Source organism: Petaurus breviceps, unplaced genomic scaffold (assembly GCF_028583685.1).
Source record: "Petaurus breviceps papuanus isolate PSGF00001 unplaced genomic scaffold, PetGlider_PUasm1.0 90897, whole genome shotgun sequence".
In the NCBI taxonomy this organism is placed as follows: Eukaryota; Metazoa; Chordata; class Mammalia; order Diprotodontia; family Petauridae; genus Petaurus; species Petaurus breviceps.
Window position 1 is genome coordinate 6,536,994 of NW_027187374.1, and position 20,566 is coordinate 6,557,559.

Consider the following 20,566-nt stretch of genomic DNA (forward strand, 5'->3'; position numbering starts at 1 on the left):
GCACAATTTTGATATATACTATCAAATGTTATTTTTAACTGTCTATTAAAAAAAAAAGAATCTATACTGGTATGTCAGCATCTTTATATTTCAAGGTTTTTTTTTTTCTGTCCTACTATATTAGCTGATGGAGCAATAAAACTGACCAATAAAAAGCCAAAAATGAAGACCAATCTCTTACTTTAATCACATGCAGGTGAATGGTAAGATACACTGATCTATCAGACTGCTCTGTTTTCCTCACAACTATTTTCTTCTTATTAAAAATTTAGAAGGCTAGGGAAAATTAGACACAGCACAATTTAATGTTAACTCTGTCTTACTGGAAAAAACACAAAGCATTCAAAAAATATATATAGTTGTAACTAAAATTTGCTGACAATAACACATTCTGATTATGCTGATCCATTTGCTTCCTGTTTCTTGTTCCTGTTTCTTTACCCATCCTACTATAGGCATCAGGTTTCAACTTATCTGAGCAATTTACTGGAATAACATTTCTTAAATGGACAACATAAGAAGGGTAAAAAATAAATTCTCTTCCTATGTAACCATTCAAACCTAGGTCTGAGAATTTTTTTTTTCAAAGATGACCAGAGATATAAAGTACTAAAGAAATCAGTAATACAAATTTTTCCTCAGTAAATAATGACATTATGGACAGAAGGACAGCCTCAGGGTTAAGAAGACCTTGGTTCAAGTTCCAATTCTGGCTGTGCTACCATGAGCATCAGGCAACATGAAGACTCTAAACTGCATAATTAATTTACATTGGTAGAAGGGATAATATCAAGAATTTCTTATACCAAAGAAGTCATTAATCTGAAAAGAAAAAAGGAAATTATAATACATATATCAATTAGTATAATAAGTATGAAATAATGGCAAACAACAGAGAGATATAAGGTAGATACAAGCAAGCTATTGCAAAGGACCTGCACCCAACTGATCAAAAAGGTATCTAAGAAAAGGTACTAACAGCAAAGGAAGGATGCAGTCTTTAAGGACTAACAGATGGTCAGCTCCAGTGGGAACTTGCTCTGGTAGGTTCTAGTGAGATGAAAAGGTATGACATACAGTCCCTATAATGAATTCTGTGTCTGCTGTCCCAGGGACTAGTCTAGTTGAGTTCAGGGAAGCTTATCACCAGGTTAAACATAGTGGTTTTGTTTTTTTCCCCACAGTACTTCTCAAAGGCCATCTACCAAAATGCAGAGGGATTCTGATCTATCTTAGTGGAGGAAATATCCACTATACTGATGATACCACAGATACTTTAAGCAAAAAAGTAAACACAAAAATCAGATTCATAAGCATTCCTCAGAAATAACTGAGGTTAAAGAGAAATTCAGGGAAAACCTAATGATAGCTCTTTTCAAATAGGGTTTTCAATTAAAAACTTAGATAATGCAAAAACAAAACACAGTACTCATACAAAATGTTCACATTTACAGCATTTACAAATCAACAATTTACCTAAAATAGCAAATTTCTAAATGTAGAAAATGAACCAAAAAACTCTTCTATGCTCTTTCAAATGTGAAGATTATTTAAAAAAAAAAACATATTATCATCAATCTTGCTATGTATGATATTCTACACCCATCCTTGAAAGTTTACAGCTGTCACCCTCTTAGTAGCTCATAACTATGTTCCAAGAATAGGCAAACAAACAGAGGTACTTAAAATTCACAATAAGAGAAAAGAGGAGGGGGAAGAGAAGGGGAAAAATTTTAAACTTACGGAAGTAAATACTGAAAACTAAAAATAAATTAATTAATAAAGTGTCTTAAGTTCCTGACAAAGATAGAGACTAGTTTTAGGAAGAAGTAACAGCAGGGTAAGAAGAGGTCATGGTCTGAGAGAGGAGTTTCAATTTTAAATCTCAAGTTTTATGTGATGGTGAGATCAAAGATAAGACTATATATGTGTGTATACACATATGTGGCTAAGAGTATAGATCATGGAAGTTGAAGAGGTTGATGAACTAGGAGGTCTGCAAATGAAAGCAGGGGTTCTGGCAGAGAAGATTCTGCAGCTTTGAGCTCCCTAAGAAAGGAGGGAGAATGACCTGGGCATTAAAGATAACAGCCAGCAGGATCTGGAGAGGGTAAGATAGAAAGATGAAGTGAACCTAAAGGGAGGGGAGGTTGCTAAAATGGCAAAAGAGGCAGAATCTAAAAAATAATAGTAAAGAGCAAGGAATATGCCTATTCTTTTTACTGTCCTCTAGAATGTCAAGGGACAAAAGAAAATGTATACTTCATAATGCAGTTTCTTCAGGGAAGAGACAGATTTCTGCAAATGTAAGAAGATGGAAGGAATGTGAGGGGAAGAATTCTAACAGAAAGGTCAAATCACTGTGCAGCACATTATTAGATAATGGAAACAAAATACTGAATTGTTGCTGATGTGTTGTAGAGTATTTATAAGTGACCTCTACATCTCTGTTCCTGAGAATGATGTCATCACTAAAAAGGGTGAAAGACTTCTTATGTTTCTATACCATCTACTTGTGAATTATAGTTTCCTCAGGTTCTGGCTAATCCACCATCTTATTAACTAAGAACAAAGATTATACTTCAAGAAAAGATTAGAGTCAAAGAAAAGTCAACTAATGAAAAAGTGTCATATTATAAGATTGGAGTAAAGCAGAACTTAGCAGAGTTCTATCTCAGGAGTAACTAGTCTACTGTATTGTAGATAATTCTATTGTAAGCTTGCTTTAGAGTGTAGCAAGCTCAGTGCTTGTGTTAACATTCAAATAAATGCTCACATAAAAAACAAATGTTCTGTCCCAAAAGTCATCTGTCTATTATGTTAAATGCTTAACTTAGCTATAAATAAAAACTTTATGTAAACTAACATTTTAATAACTAAAAGTTTATCTTGAAAGCTATAAGTAACATTTCAACTTAAACCAAATACCCTAATTTAAAAATATAACTCTCAGAAATTCTACTGGTATTCAAATACATGTAACTTTATTTTTTTTCCATTTTTCAAATGCTTTACTAACTTCTGATTTACATCATTCACTTCCACCAGATTTTGAGTTACAAATTTTCTCCCCGTTTTTCCCCTACCCACCACCCCAATAGCAGTCCCACAGGATATCCCCTCCTCCAATCTGCTCTCTCCCATATTTTCTTCCATACCCCTTTTGACTTTTCCAGTAGGGCACGGTGGATCTCTATGCCCCAGTGCCTGTATATCTTATTTCCCAATTACATGTAAAATAGTACTAATAATAGTATATATATATATACATATATATTTAAATATTTGATTTTAAAACTTTGAATTCCAGATTCATTCCCTTCCTCCCTTGTCACCCACCCTTACTGGGAAGATAAGCAGTTCAGTATAGGTTGTACATTTGTAGCTAATGCAAAACATTAACATAGTAGATATATTGTAAAAGACTGACTATATTTCCCTCCCTCCTATCCCACCTCCCACTTGTTCGATTCTCTAATTTGATCCTGTACCTTTTCAAAAGAAGGTGCTTCCAACTTCCCTCCCCCCCCAGGCTGCCCTCCCTTCCATCATCCCCCCTCTCATCCCCTTCCCCCCCATTCTCCTGTAGGGTTAGATACCGCATTTAGTGTGTATCCCATTCCATTCCCAAGCCAAATTCAATAAGAATAAGGTTTACCCATTCCCTTTTGCCTTCCTATTCTTCCCCTCCATTGTAGCCATTTTCCCTTGCCTCTTCTATATGAGATAGTTTACCCCATTCTGTCTCTCCCCATCTCCTCTCATTATATTCCTCTATCACCTCTTAATTTCACCTTTTAAGTATCATCCCTTCCTATTAAATTGGTCCTGTGCCCTCTATCTAGGTATACCTGTAAACATATATACACACATTCACATATGTATTCATATGCCCATATACCCTCATATATAGATATAGATATAGATATTTCTATTCCCTTCAGCTATTTTCATACTGAGAAAAGTTTCATCAGTTACAATTATTGTTTTTCCGTGTAGGAATGTTAATAGTTCAACTTTGATAAGTTGATAAATTCCTGATGGTTTCTTTTCCCTGTTTACCTTCTCATGCTCCTCTTGCTTCTTGTATCTGAATGTCAAAATTTTCTATTCAACTATGGTTTTTTCAGCAAGAATGCTTGAAAGTCCTCTATTCCACTGAATGATCATATTTTCCCCTGAAATATGATACTCAGTTTTGCTGGGTAGGTGATTCTTGGTTTTAATCCCAGCTCCTTTGACCTCTGGAATATCACATTCCAAGCCCTTTGATCCCTCAGTGTAGAAGCTGCCAGATCCTGGGTTATCCTGATTGTTTTCACAATATTCAAATTGTTTCTTCCTGGCTGCTTCTAATATTCTATCCTTATTCTGGGAATTTCAGAACCTGGCTATAATATTCCTAGGAGTTTTCTTTTGGGGATCTTTTCCAGGAGGTGATCGGTGAATTCTTTCAACCTCTATTTTGCCCTCTGATTCTAAAACATCAGGGCAGTTTTCCTTGAGAACTTCCTGGAGGATGATTTCTAGGTTCTTACTTTGATCATGGCTTTCAGGTAGTCCAATAATTTCTAAATTATCTCTGCTGGATCTATTTTCCAGATTGGTGGTTTTTCCCATGAGATATTTAACATTGCCTTCTATTCTTTCATTTGTTTGGATCTGTTCAACAGCATCTTGATTTCTCATAAAGTCATTAGCTTCCATTTGCTCCAATCTAATTCTGAAGCAATGATTCTCCTCAGTGAGCTTTTGCCATCTGGCAAATTCAGCTTTCTAAGACATTCTTCTCCTCATTGCCTTTTTGAGCCTCTTTTTCCATTTGAGTTAGTCTATTTTTTAAGGTAGTATTTTCCTCAGTCAGGCTATTGACTCTCACTTAGTAATTTTCTTGCATCATTCTCATTTCTCTTCCCAATTTTTCCTCCACTTCTCTTATCTACTTCTTAAGGTCTTCTATGGCCTGTAACCTGCTCGTATTTTCCTTTGAAGCTTTTGGTGCAGGAGTTCTGACTTCACTGTCTTCCTCCTGTTCCATGCTTTGATCCTTATTGTCCCCAAAATAGGAGTCTAATATTGGAATCTTCTGTTTGCTTTGTTTCCTTTGCCTGGTCATGTTGTTCCTCAATTACTTGACTTTTGGGCTTTTTGCCACAGTAGGACTCTGCTACCAGACAGGGGAGCTTTGTACCAAATGCTGGGGTTTTCTCAGCTGCTGGAGGTATTAGTTGGGTGCCCTTGCTGAAGCCTCCGCACCCTCTGGCAAGCTGGACACATACCCCAGGACCTCCACCCTAGATTGCAATCCTGATCCAAGCAGGTTAAAGCAAGAGCGATTACCCCTCAGACTGGTTGATTGGTCCCCCTATACTCTGCAAGCCAGGGGCTGAAGCTGCTATGTGGCTGCAGCTGCAGGGCATGGCTCCTCAGCGGCTTCTCACCCTGGGGGCATAAGCCAATGCACTCCCAACTACTGGGTCCCAACGTCCGCACTGCACTGACCTCTCACTTTGTCCTTCACATCTATGTGTTGATAATTCTGGATCACCACAGCTGCTGGTGATCTGGAGTTCCTCTGGCTGGTGGCTGGTTAGGCCCGCCCTGGGGCTAAAACCTCCGGGTCATGCAGACTTGGCTCTGGGAGAGCACTGCGCAGGCCCATTCCTGCCAGCCTGCCAGGTTGTCCTCAGAGGGAAGTTAGCTTCTCGGTGTCATTTTGTGGGTTCTGAAGCTCCAAAGTTTGTTCAGAGTCCTCTTTTACATGAATTGGGGAAGGTGGAAGCCGGAGCCCCGAGGAGGTCCTGCTTCTACTCCGTCATCTTGACTCCACCCCCCCCACATGTAACTCTTAAGTAAAAAAAAAATTAAACTGACAAGAGCTATAAATAATGTTTTACAAGATAAGATCAGAAAGGTACAGTGAAAAAGTTATTGGTTTATTATTTTAATTGGGTTTTATTTTTCTCTCTCCTTTAATTTTGTTAGGAAAATTAATTTTATAGTAAGGTAATTATTTGGTAAATGAACTTTGTCTTTCTTTTTTTTTTTTAAAGCAATTGGGGTTAAGTAACCTGCTCAAGGTTACACGGCCAGTTATTTCTGGGTGTGGTGCGAAGTATCTGAGCCCAGATTTGATCCCCAGGTCATCCCGACACTGGAGCCGGTGCTCTTACTCGTTGTGCTATCTGGCCACCCCTATGAACTTTGTCTTTCAAATCTATTTTAGAAATTGAAACCTAGTGTGAGTTAATCTTTTTTTAAAATATAGATTCATTTCTAAAAGAGAGCTGACCAATAACACAACAATTTCATATTTGAGAACCTGTTAACAAGGAGGGAAAAAGGGGAGAGTTTAATATATCAATAAACAATTAATTAAAAATAAACTCTTCACACTAGTTATTTTTGACACAGTCCCTAAGCCCATATTGGTTGAAATATTTTTTTCCCAAGAACTTTAAAATTTTAAAAAGCCTTCTGATTGAACTCTCTACCTAGCCCTATCTTTTATCCCCATTCATCTTCTATTCAGCTACCAGATTTAGTATGACCATATCAAACCTTAGATCCAAGGTTTGATCATATGACTTCCTATTCAATGTCTGTGGTTGTTGTGCACTAATTTCAGTAATGTTCGATTCTTTATGAGTCCATTTGGGGTTTTCTTGGCAAAGATAGTGTGATGATTTGCCATATCCTTCTCCAGCTCATTTTACAGATGAAGAACTGAGGCAAACAGGGTTAAGGACCCAGTGTCACATAGCTAGTGTCTGAGGCCAGATCTGAACTAAAGAAGATCAGTCTTCCAGACTTCAGGTCCAGCACAGGTATGCACTGAACCACCTAGATGCCCAATATGCTATTCAATAAACTCCAGTACCTATCACCTTCAGGATCAAATATAAAATCCTCACTTTGGTTTTTAAAGCTTTTCACAACCTAGTTTCTTTCTACCTTTCTAGTCTTCTTACATTTTATGTCCCTCCACATACATGATCCAGTGATACTAGCCTCTTTGTTGTTCAGATTCACACATTTTCCACTGCTCTCTTCCATGCCTGGAATACTCTCCTTTTTTTTCCTCTTATCCATCATTTTTAAGAGTGTTGAGATAGTAAATGCCATATGACAATGAAGAAGACAACTATTATTGTTGGAAGGAACTTTAGTACAACCTGCTCATTTTGAAAATGAAGTCTCCTAGGAAGGATCAGAGATTTTATCCATATCTTCCTCTTTGTTCTAATGCAACTTGTCCTGTGAATTGAATATGTATTTGCCGATGTTTTTTTTTAATCTTGAAGAATTTGTGTTACATTTTTGTTTTGTTTTGCTTTTTTTGGAGGGCAGTTGGGGTCGGGCGACTTGCCCAAAGTCACATGTCTAGTAAGTACTCAAGTGTCTGAAGCTGGATTTGAACTCAGGGCCTCCTGACTCCAGGGCTGGTGCTCTATTCACTGCGCCACCTTGATGCCCCTCTGTTAGATTTTTTTAACCCCAAGACAGAAAACCTAGAAATAATCATGATTTTTAATATATTTGCACATTAATATATGGCGATGTAAAGGGATTCCTTTATCAGTGCTCAAAGGAAAAAAAATCACCTGAAAATGCGACCGTAAAGTCTATTGTTTGAAAATTTCTCAATATTTGAACTTAAATTTTTTTTATAAATTAATTTATTTTTAGTTTTCAACATTCATTTCCATAAGTGTTAAATTTTCTCCACTTCCTTTCCCTCCCCATTAATTAAGACAGCATGAAGTCCAATATAGGCTCTACATGTACATTCTTATTTAATCTATTTTCACATTAGATTAGATAATTAGATAATCTATATTCACAAAACACAGTTGTGTTTTACAGAAGGATTAGAACAAATGGGGGGAACCATGAGAAAGAAAAAAACAAAACAAAAAAGAGAGCAATAGTATGCTTCCATCTACAGTCAGACTCCATAGTTCTTCTGTGGATGTGGATGGCATTTTCTATCATGAATCTTTTGGAGTGTTTTAGGCCCTTGCATTGCTGAGAAGAGCTAAGTCTATCAAAGTGAAATCATTGTACAATGTGACTGTTCTTGAGTACAATGTTGTCCTGGTCTGCTCAGCATCATTAAACTTAAATTTTTGCAGAAACATTTGGGTTAGTTACTATTCCTGTTCATTTCCTTTTAGATTTAAATCACTTGTACATTTCTTTCAAGGAAAAATTAAGTGGATTTATTCTTTCTATAAAGATTAAAACAATTTTTAAAGTAGCTCATTGATTCTCCTAGTGAAGATAATTCAAGTAGTAATGAAAAGCTTGAGATAATGGTTACAAAAATACCCCATTAAAAGTTTCCTTTAAAAGTTCATTTGGCATTTAGTCTCAGAATAAATGCCAAAACACATATTGTAATTAAATATACTTTTCTGCTATTACATTATAAGGCGAAGGTGATCTGTTCTTAAAGGAAACCGGTGAAGCTCTGGAAAGTTTCAAGTATTCACCTGGTAATATGTCTGAAAGTAAAATCTAAGTTTCAAAAGCCTCATTGCCAGGTGGCCTTAAAATGAACTGAATTTTTCAGTATTTCTTGAAGACCATTTACTAAATCACAGGGCAGTTACTCTAGCAATCAGTTGAAAGTGTCACCACACTAATAAAATAAGATTTCCTTGAAATATATTTTGAATGGTTTTCCTCTTCCTTACCAAGAATAGCAACTATTTCTTGATTGGTGAGTGTAAAGTATATGCTAGGAAAGTAGTCCTAGTGGTTTCCTTGCCTTAAGTCTATTTCCTTACCTTCATTTCTATACTATATACTGACAAATACTGATTTGTTACAAGACTCTTCCCAAAACATCCATTTCACTGACCTAAACTTTAGTGGTTCCCAGTTGACTGTAGGATAAAGAAACAGAAGGTGCAAGGGAACGACTGCTGGATTTGCAGTTAGAGGATCTGGGTTCAAATCCCAACTCTATTACTCACTACTTGTGCTACTCTGGGTCAAGTCATTGAACCTCTCTGGCATTACCTTTCCTCATCTGTAAGACTAGGTAACCTCTGAGGTTCCTTCCAGTCCCATCAAGTCCAGAAGCATTTACTAAGCCCATACTATGTGCCAGGGACAGGAGGCACTTTTTAATCTGATTTCATGATGGCTGAAAAGAGTAACACTGATTCTTTGATGGGTTTGTGACTAAATGTAGTTGTAAGTTACAGGAACATTTGGAATTCAGATAAGATTATGAGGACAAGTCATAATTTAAAACATTGGCAAGGACAATTTTAGGAGATGTTTGAAAAAAACATTTTAAGCTTTTAAATACATAATAAAATTTTTATGCTCCTCTGTCCTCAATTCTACTTCATCAAAAGTGGTATAAATGTATACCAGTGAAAATGTTAATTAGGAATGATTATTATTAAAAGCACTTGAATCTAAAAGTAGAGCTCCTCCTCTAGCACATTAAAATAAAACTATATTTCAAATGTGTTCCAGCCTCTCTCCCCAAACAGTATAAACCAATAGTTTTGTTATAATACCAAGTTAGCCCATTAACTATCAATAATATCAACAATTATCAATGAAGTCTAAATAATTCTTAAGATATGTCATCAATTGGTTCAATGTTTCAATAATACCTGAAAAACAATAGCCAATATTTAAATATGGCTTTTTTAAAAAAGTTAAATGAGAAAGGTAAAGTGCTAAACCGATTTGAGAATACTAAAAGCTCACTAAATGAGCAGTAACTGTTACCAGGAAGAACCTCTAGACCTTACTGGCTGACAAAATCTCAAATTTGCTGGCTACACTATAAAATTAGAAGAGCTGATAAATATTCAAATTAAATATTTAACTTTTTCCTTCCTCTCCCAATAACTACAGTAATTGGTACTATACTGGTAGTCTATTAAGTTTTATTATAGTTCTATATAAGTCTTAAAATTTCTTCCTATTAACTTGTTAATATTTGCTATTTTAAAAACACAAACATCAGCAATCACATATAATTCATTAAATTTCAGAAGTGTTTATACAACCTGAAATGTAAAGAAAACATTCTAGTAGGATACTGTTTGTGGATTGACTGATTTTTCAAAACTGTATAAAGACCTTTCCAGTAGATTTCAACATCAATAGAAGAAAAAAAATTAATGTAATTCATTATAGCAGCAACCTCAACTCAGAGAGTTTGATACAGCACAAATTATTAATTTTACTTAGAAGACACAACAAAAATCTAACTTCAAAAAGTACTTCAGCATGGAAGAAAATAAAATGAAAAACTCATTTGAAAAGTGTTAGGATGAAAAAAAAGATTAAATAGCTTACTATTTAATCGAAGACAACTTAGGACGTTTGTTAATAGTCTATAAACAAAATGGTTTAATTTACATCATTCCAAACCAAACTAGCAGTCATAAACGTTTATAACAAGGTAGACGCAGAGACTTACAGAGCACTGCTACAGCACCAGACTCAAACATGAGACATTCTTCCTTATGCCTAGTTTCCACTATGAGGCTGAATGGTATAGGATCCAGTTTCTGATAGATTCGAAATCCTTTGCTGAACGCCATTCTTTCTTCAGATGCAGCCCTGGGAAAGCCAAGAGCAGCAAATGAAGCTGATGCTCCCCTCTGAAGTACTGACCGCAAAGCACCAAGAAATTCCTGCCAGGTTTTGCGTGGGTCTGTTTTTCTGTCTGTTTGGCATGACAGGGAAGGAAGGGTACGGGAGAAAGAAGAGAGACACTAAGACGAAAAAAAAAAAAACCACCACTTCATTTTTACCAAAAAAAAAGGGGGGGGGGGGGGGGGGGGAAGGTTCTCAGTTCCCATGACAAGGCAGGGTTTAATTTGATCACTTAGAAGCCCCAGTGATGTTTTGAAACATAATTAGGGATCCTTGCAGAAAGGGAAAATTATGGAGCTCATTTATTAGGAAATGATTTATCAGCTTCTTCCTTAACAGATCATAAATATGTATGTGTGTATACATACATATATAGATGTATATATATATACATATATAGAGAGAGAGATATTTAGAGGAACCTTCAATTGGCCCCAGCGGGAGGAAGAGAAAGAACGAGTTGACGCGGAGGGTTAAAATGGAAAATACCGAATCTCCAGAGGGGAGGAAGGAGGGACGGATAAGATTATCCAACAATCCTCTGGGAGAGCCGAGGCTCAGTCGGGAGAGCAGAGGTCACTGGCCGCCTTTCAAGGACCCTGGACCCCTGAGATTCCAGGGAAGCAGCTGCAAGGGTCCGACGGGGGGAGAGGGGCTGCCCGCCCCCGCCCCCGGCCCCCGCTCGCACTCACACAAATCGGGTACAACAAGGAGGAAGACAAGCCGCCCGGACCCCCGCCCGGGGGACTGTCACTCGGGGACGCTTCCCCCCCCCGAGGGGCAGACGAGCCCCTCCACTTTGAGCGAGGGGCGAGGACCCCGGAGGGGCGCCCGCTTGCTGCCCGCCCGGCCGCCCCTGACAGAGGCTGTCACAACCTCCCTCCCTTCTCGCAGCCGGCTCCCTTCCTCCCAGCTGCCCGCGGAGAAGCCGCCGCCGCCCCGCCCGGACCCGCCCGGGCCTCTACCTGAGCCACCTCGGGGCTGTCAGGCTTCTCCTCAGGCGGCTCGAGGTTCCGGCTGCGCCCCGGCCAGCCCGCCTGCCTTGGGCTTTCCCTCGCTCCTTCCGCCGGCTCCGCAGACCCAACTCCCCGGCTGCCCGGGTCCCTGGCCCTGGCGCCGCCGCCGCCGCTGCTGGAAACGTCACTTCCGCTCCGGAGGAGCCATCTCTTCCGCATTGCGCAGCCCGCAGAGTCGGAAGGGCCCACCCCACGGAGGGGGTTAGTGAAAGAGAGCGGCGAAGGGAAGCCCCGCCTCCCGGAGGCGTTAATTTCTCCCTTCGGCTCCTCCCCCCAATCTGGGTCTCCTCGACCCCGGGTCCTCCACCTTCTCCACCCTTTTCGCTCTGCAGGGATATTGGAATTAGGAGGAGCTGTCCTTTCCCTTCCCAGGTGTGGAGATCTTAAGCATTAAATGTTCCCTATGCAAAGGGCATCATATGAATTTATTTTTTTCCACCTTCTAATATATTTTATTTTTTTCCAATTACATATAAAAATAATTTTAACATTTTTTTCAAATTCTGAGTTCCAAATTCTCTGTCCCTCATTGAGAAGGCGATTTGACACGTTATTATGCACATCATACTATTTTAAAGGAACCTTGTCCAACCCCATAATTTGACAGATAACAAAACCGCTGTCCGTCTTGAATTCCTCCCCAGGCTGCACTCCTGACTCCACTCCCCGACTTTGCGATCGATACCCCCCAAAACCTCTCAACTCCAGAAGCACCCGCTTGTCCTAAACCACACTTTAGGAGCGGCTTCTCCCCTTGATTGGTTCCTCCCAGAACCTCTCTTTTAAAGAGGCAGTCCATGCCACTCTTCATTCCCCTTTCTACTTATATTAGAATATAAAACCTAGGCCAACCAACTAGTAAAGGTCAGTCACTTCAAAACTTGCACTTCTTTGGGACAAACTATCTTTTAAAAAAAAGTTTTAGTCAAAAATCTTTTTAAAAGGTTTCATAATTTAGATCAGCAATTCTCAAAGCAAGATCTGGAGGTCTGGCCCCATTTGGGGGGAGGGAGGAAGGGTGAGACACCAAAGACCCTTTTATAGGTCTGCAAATTCAATACCATTTTCATAACAATACCAAGAAGTTATTTGCCTGTTAAAATACTCCTTTTCTCAATTATATGTCCCTGTGATGAGGATGGATTTTCTTGATAAGCTTCAACCAAAACATGTTGCAATAGAATGAATGCTGAAGCAGATATGTAAATAGAGCTGTCTTCCATTAAGTCAAATATTAAAGAGATTTGAAAAAATATGCAAAATAAAGTCACCTACTTAAATCGGAGAGGGGCAACTGGATTCTTTCTTATTAAAATGTTCATATATAATGGGTTTATTGTTTAAATGAACGTTTGAAATCTTGTCAGTTTAAATTTATAATATGGTAAATATTGATGAATATAAGCCACATAAATGAAAAAATCTTTGGTGTGCTCAGAAATTTTTAAGAGAGTAAAGGGGTCCTGATACCAAAAATGTTGAAAACTGTTTTAGACCATGAGTTCTTAACCTATTTTGTGTCATGGACCTCTTTGGCAGTCTAGTGAAGCATAATATAAAAATACACAGGATTATTAAGGAAACCAACTATACTGAAATACAATTATGGATAAAGCATTTATTAAATGCTTACTATGTGACAGGCAGCATATTAAACACTAGGAATTCAAATACAAGCAGACGGTCTCTCTCCTCAGGTATAAGGTGCTCAAGAGGAAGCAAGAGCATAAAAAGGTCAGAGAATCATAAGTCAGAAGCAGAACTAAGTTATAAGTGAGCATAGCTGGTATGGGTATTTCATCAAATGATTCTGGAAAAGACAGAGGTGGAAAAATTCAGAGTCAAAGTTGGAACCAGTTTAGACATGCTCAATGTATTTTCTCCTATCTAGGTTCACACATACCCTGATACCTACATATCTACACTGACACGAAGGAGTCTTTAGATCCCAAGTGAAGAAAGGATGATTCAGACTATAAAACATCCACTGAATCCCAATATTTTATGTTGTCCAGAATAGAGACCAACAGTGTGCTTACCTACAATGTTGTCAAAGAAATTTTAATATCATTCCTTAAAAACATAGATGAATTGATGAAAAATGAGGTGAGCAGAACCCTAAATTGTATACAATATTGTACTGTAAGACTCATCAATTATGAAAGACTTAGCTACTCTAATCAATACAATGATCCAAGACAATTCCAAAGGACTCGTGATGAAATATGTGATTCACATCGAGACATAACTGATGAGCTCTGAGTGCAGATTGAAGTATACTTTTTTCACCATATTTTTCTTGCCCTTTTAATTTTTACAACATAGCTAAAATGGAAATGTTTTGCATGTCTTCACATGTATAATCAATATATTGCTTGCCTTCTCAGTGGGAAGAGTAGTGGTTGAATTTGGAACTCAAAATGTAAACACATTTATGTTAAAGAAAAATAAAAAAATATACTCTCCCCCTAAAAAATATCATTCCCTAGAAAATGGAAAGAAAAATCACTGGTTTCTGAGTAAAAGAGAAAAATGTTGATTCTTTATTCCACCCAAAATGATACTTTTTTGTTGTAGCTTAGAGTCAATCCAGTCTAGCAAACATTTTATGTTGGTAAAACATACGTTGGTAAAAATTTATAGCTCAGGTCTCTTGCTGCCACTGTGATAAGAGAAAGACTGTGATGGGAAATTCTGCCTCAGATGCCTTGCCATCACTATACTAAGGTTACACTATTCTAGTCCATTTTGGTCTTCCAGATTTTGTTCCTGGAAGCTCAAGTCAGCTGTAGATGCCTTTTTCTTCCCCCTTCTGTTTGTTATTTGTACTCAGACATGTATACTCTTATCTTCCCCTTGTGCTCTCAGTAAAGTTCCACTTTTCTTTGCTACTTAAGGTTGCTGAAACTGATGCTCAAGGCTCTCTCTCTCTTTTTTTTTTTTTTTTGCTTTTTGGAGGGGGAAAGGTAGGCAATTGGGGTTAAGTGACTTGCCCAAGGTCACAGGCTCTCTGACTTTTCATGCAGATGAGCATATGCTATGCTCTGAGTGTAAAATCTACAGATAACATCTCTGCATGTTGACTGAATTAGTAGTTCTTAATCAATGGATACTATGATCATTTTTTATCATAATAAGAACCTACTAGTATTTAGTACCTAGTATGTATTGTGCTAGGCCAAAAGAAACAATCCACAAGAAATAATCCCTAACTTGAAGTTTACAACTGAGTAAGGGAGAAAATGAAGGACATAGCTATAATACAAATTCAAATGGGCTAAGTGAATCAGCTTGGTGTGACATCCATTGATTTGATAAACATTTATTAAGCCTACGAAGTCCAAGGCAATATGCTAGAGATGGGGATAATAAGACAAAAAGGAAAACTGTCCCTGACCATTGGAGGAAGGTGAAATAACTCAAATATAGATACAAAACATATACAGATTAAGTTAATTTGAGGGAGAGATTACTAAGCAACTGGAAGAGAAGAAAAGGTCGCTTCAAAGAGGCAGTCCTTGGTGGGCCTTGATAAAAGTCAGGAGTTCCAAGGGGCTGAGGTGAGAAATGCATTCTATGAAGCAGGACATGTACAAAGGCAAGGAAGCAAGAGGTAGAATGTCATGTTCCAGAGCACCAAGTATGACAGTTTGGCTAGAATACAGAGTGAGGAATAACATGAAATCTATCTGGAAAGATAGTTGCAGTGGGATTGCCAAGGGCTTTACTTGGACAACAGAGAGCCACAGAAGCCTCTTGAAAAGGAAAATGACATGGTCAGCTGTGCTTTAATGATATTAATCCAGACTTCCAGCTAAGAAAGTTGTCTTGGTGGGAGACAAACTGCCCAGTTTCTACATACCTACTCCAACAAAACCCTGAAGTTCATACCAGATCAAATAATGGAGAAGTGAAGGGAATTAGCATTTATATAGAGTTTACTATGTGCCAAGCACTGTAATAAGCACTTTTTACAAATATCTCATTTGGTCCTCACAACCCTGAAAGGTAGATACTATCACTATCCTCATTTTACAGTTGAGGAAACTGAAGCACCAGTGACTATCCCAGGGTCACACAGCTAGTATGTATCTGAGGCCATACTGGAACTCGGTCCTGACTCCAGGGCCAGTACTCAATAAATTATGCCATCAGTTGCCTCTAGTGATCAAGAAATCCAGTAAAAAAAACCATGTCTTCTCCCACCTTAGTACTGTACAAGAGGTCGTGCAGAAGCCTGAGGATAATAGCAAAGTGATGCTGCCAACACAACATACTTTCCAGCCCAATCAAAGACAGGTCAAGGAGCTGAGTAACTTGCAAGGCTCTGAATCTGGAGAGAGCCTAAGGATGGTCAAACAGGTATACACAGACAGAGGACACAGGACCAATTTAACAGGAAAGGATAATACTTAAAAGGTGAAATTAAGAGGTGAGAGAGGAATATAACGAGAGGAGATGGGGAGAGACAGAATGGGGTAAACTATCTCATGTAGAAGAGGCAAGGGAAAATGGTTAAAATGGAGGGGAAGAATAGGAAGCCAAAAGGGAATGGGTCAACCTCATTCTCATTGAATTTGGCTTGGGGAGGGAATGAAATACACACTAAATAGGGTATCTCACCCTACAGGAGAGTATGGGGAAGGGGATGAGAAAGGGGGCTGATGGAAGGGAGGGCAGGCTTGGGGGTAGGGAAGTTGGAAACACCCACTTTTGAAAAGGGATGGGATCAAAGTAGAGAATAGAACAAGTGGGAGGTGGGATAGGAGGGAGGAAAATATAGTCAGTCTTTTACAATATATCTACTATGTTATTGTTTTGCATTAGCTACACATGTACAACCTATACTGAACTGCTTATCTTCCCAGTAAGGGTGGGTAACAAGAGAGGAAGGGAATTAATCTGGAATTCAAAGTTTTAAAATCAAATGTTTAAATATATATATACTATTATTAATACTATTTACATGTAATTGGGAAATAAGACATACAGGCATCGGGGCATAGAGATCCACCATGCCCTACTGGAAAAGGTGTATGGGAGAAAATATGGGAGAGAGCAGATTGGAGGAGAGGATATTCTGTGGGACTATTTGGGGCAGTGGGTAGGGGAAAAACGGGGACAAAATTTGTCACTCAAAATCTGGCGGAAACAAATGATGTAAATCAGAAGTTAGTAAAGCATATGAATAATAGAAAAAAAAAAGAATAAGTCAAACTGAAAAATCAACAACTTTATGAGACAAGAAATATTTGAATAAATTCAAAATTTTTAAAATAGAAGAAAATGGATATCTGATATTAAAAAAAAAAAAACATGCTGGAAAACAGATCAAGGAGACGTAATTTAGGAATTGTGGACTCCCTGAAAACCATGACTAAAAAATAGTCTGAGAATTGAACTTCAATAAGTCATCAGTGAAAATTGCCCAGATGTTTACTACAGGGCAAAAAGCTGACAGTATCTACTTGAACTATGCCCAAAGGGCAATAAAACTGTTACCCTATAATACCACTAGTAGGTCTGTATCTCAGAGATTAAAAAAAAAGGTAGGGGGGACCTATTTGCACAAAAATATTTATAGTTGTTCTTTTTATGGTGGTTAAGAATTGGAAATTGAGGGAATGCCCATCAATTGGGGAATGGCTAAACAAGTTGTGGTTATACTGCCATATTTCACCATATAATTGTCACCACTGCATAACTATCACATCCTGGTGGTTTCTCACCTTTCATCGAGTCATCATCATATGGTATAATTCTGTTTGGCATGCCACTTAGAAGGTAAACAGAGCAACAAAATATTCACCCTTGGCATACAGATATGTATCGCATTGCTAGCCTCTAGGCTAGAACTCTCAGTGCATGAGCACTGCCAGTGTATTTCAAGTCAACTTGTGTGGTTTGGAGCACAATAGTACTAACCAATATATCGTACTTCAACCTGATGAAGAGCCATAGGAACAAGGGGAAGGGGCAAGCAAAGCTGCCATGAGTAAGTCATGTAACATGGTTAAGACCTACATCTTCTCAATTTTAACATATATTCACAAGTATTCCATACATTCTAATCTTGCACCAAAGACAGTTTAGTAACAAATGATTTTTAAGTAATACTGGCACAATAAAAAAAAAAGCTTCACATAATGGTTGCACCCCACTTTTTTGCAAAAAACATGGCATAAACTCTGTGATGATTATGCAGTGAAATATGGTACTATGGAATACTACTATGCTATAAAAAATGACAAGCAGGATGCTTTCCAAAAAATTTGGACTTACACAAACCGATGTAAAGTGAAGTGAGCAGAACCAAGAGAACATTGTACACAGTAACACCAATATTTTATGATGATCACGTGTGAATGACTTAACTATTCTCAGCAATACAATGATACAAGACAATCCCAAAGGAATCATGATGAAAAATACTATCCATCTCCAGAGAAGGATCTGATTGAGTTTGAATACAGATTTAAGGATACCATTTTTCACTTCGATTTTTTTTCTTTTTTTTCCTCACTTTTGGTGTATTTCTCTTACAACATGACTAATATGGAAATATTTTACATAAATGAACATATATAACCTATATCAAATCACTTACTGTCTCAGGAAGCAGGAAGGTGAGAGAGAAAATCTGGAACTCAAAATGTTTAAAAACTGAATTTTAAAAATTGTCTTCACATGTAATTGGGAAAAATATTATTTTAAAATTTTTTTAAAGGAAAGAATTTACTTATCATCTCCTGAAACTCGTTTGAAGAATGTCACCAAAAAATTCAGAGCTCTCAAAGTAAAAAAAAAAAAAGGGTCAAGGATACAGAGGGAAGTAGTCCAAGTATTGACTACAGTCTGGAACACATAAGATCTGGCAGTCTGATCACAGAATATTATATTCCAAAAGGCAACAGATACAGGTTCAAAAATAAAAATAACTTATCTAAGGCTGGGTAGAATTCCATGATGGGGAGGAGGAAGGGGCAGGGAAGAATGGACCATAGACCATGGTCCTTTAACGAAGCATTTAATCAAATATTTTTGATGAAAAGATCAGAGCTGAGCAGGAACTCTGAAATACAAACCCCAAGAGTCCAGAGAAACTTAGAAAGGCAAATATATTAGAGCAATTGGAAGGAGCTGGATCATTTGGTGCTCCCATTCTAAAAGGGGAGAGAGCACAATGTCTTCAAGTGGTACTGAGTTAAGTATTGTCTCTTGTAATTGGGGTAAACGAGAAAATTGTAATAATAGCATTCATGTAGCATTTAAGTTTTGCAAAGAACTATGTATACAAACAGGGAAGGATGGGGGAAAAAAGCATCAGATGAACCTTAGTCTTACCTAAAATGGACAAAATTATGTTTGAATATACAGGAAAATATATTTTGGTGCATAAATACATCAAATTCAATAGGGGGAAAAAGGAAATGGAGGGCATTAAGATCATTTGTAGGAGAAAAAAAGCTACAAGTAAAACAAACCATCATACTGAAGTTGGGGAATTCAAACAGGGGATGAGCAAAGAACTAAAATCCAAAGGGGTATATCTTAGATTGTCTCTTGGACAACTGGGGAATAGCCAAACAAATTCTAATATAGGAATATAATAGATTATTACTGCACCACAGCAAATGGGAAGACATAATTTCAAAGAATTCTGGATAGTGTGAAAGGAGAACCGGAATTACTTAGACAAGGAAAGCAACATTTTAAGGAAAAATCAACTTTGAAAAACTTTCAATGCAGCAACCTTGTCTCCTGATGGCTTATGATGAAGCATATTACTCACCTCCTAATAGAGAAATGATAAACATAAGGTACAGAGACACTTTTGGCCACTGTTCAGACATTTTGCTGAACTTTTTTTTTTTTTTAAGCAATTGGGGTTAAGTAATTTGCTCAAGGTTACACAGCCAGTTGTTATTTCTGGGTGTGGTGCTAAGTATCTGAGCCCGGATTTGATCCAGGTCATCCTGACACTGGAGCCGGTGCTCTTACTCGCTGAGCCACCTGGCCGCCCCTAAGCAATCGGGGTTAAGTAACTTGCTCAAGGTTACATGGCCAGGTGTTTCTGGGTGGGTGCTAAGTGTCTGAGCCCGGGATTCGATCTCCAGGTCTTCTCAACACTGGAGCCGTTGCTCTTACTCACTGTGCTACCTGGCCGCCCCTGAACTACTTGTTACAAGTTGTATTTTTTTTCTTTATTTCTTTCTCAAGGTTAATAGGGAGGGGTGGGGTTAGTAATGGGGATTAACAGGAACAGGGAAACTCATTGTGATGCCAAAAAAAGGGGCTTTTGAAACACTTTTTTAAAACGTACAATTCAGAAGGAAGCACGACAGTTTTGAAAATTTGTAATTATATAATTTTTTTAAAAAAGCAAGTGGTAGAAAATACAGACGTGCAGTTAAGTAGAGAATCTTATTAATTACATGGAAATTAATTTTTGGCATTAAAGTTCAGAAAAAAAATCAAAATTAAAAAGTATCAATTTGGCAGCTACATGGAAGATGGACTCGGGGGAAGAAGGATGATAAACTAGAGGCAGCGAGACTATTTAAATTGAGTTATTTCGGTAGTCTCTGTGTGAGATGTGTGAGACCACCTAAACGAGGGTGGTAACTATCTAAGGTGGTTCATGGCATAGAAAGCTAATAGGGAAAAAAAAAAGCCCCTGGGTTTGAATCACACCTACTAGCTGCTAGTAACAGTGGGCAAATCATTTCATTTTTCTCTGTCTTAACTTCTTCATCAGAGGATGGAGATAACACTTGTAAAATATCACAAGGTTCAAATCAACAAGCATTTGTTAAGTTTACTATATTTGTCATGAAGAACAAAAAGAATTTTGCCAACTTTCCAGCACTACATCATCTCTTATGGTTTCATAGATGATCTTTACAATTATAACA

At 37.9% G+C, this 20,566-nt stretch overlaps 1 protein-coding gene across 9 annotated transcripts in view; it reads right to left on the reverse strand.

Moving 5' to 3' along the window:
- The window catches only part of SYNJ1 (synaptojanin 1), a 117,552-nt gene extending 105,746 nt beyond the window's left edge, over positions 1 to 11,806 (reverse strand). For 7 of the 9 annotated variants that reach the window (XM_069074910.1, XM_069074914.1, XM_069074907.1 and 4 more), the window contains exons 1-2: positions 11,601 to 11,732; positions 10,457 to 10,599 (exon numbers count right to left, since the gene is read on the reverse strand). In XM_069074910.1, coding sequence (XP_068931011.1) covers positions 10,457 to 10,580 — 124 coding nt within the window. In that variant the 5' untranslated portion in view covers positions 10,581 to 10,599; positions 11,601 to 11,732. Of the gene's footprint in view, positions 1 to 10,456; positions 10,600 to 11,600 lie in introns of all 9 variants that reach the window. The other 2 variants (XM_069074911.1, XM_069074915.1) reach the window with 2 other exon arrangements.
- Positions 11,807 to 20,566: the final 8,760 nt, after the last annotated feature.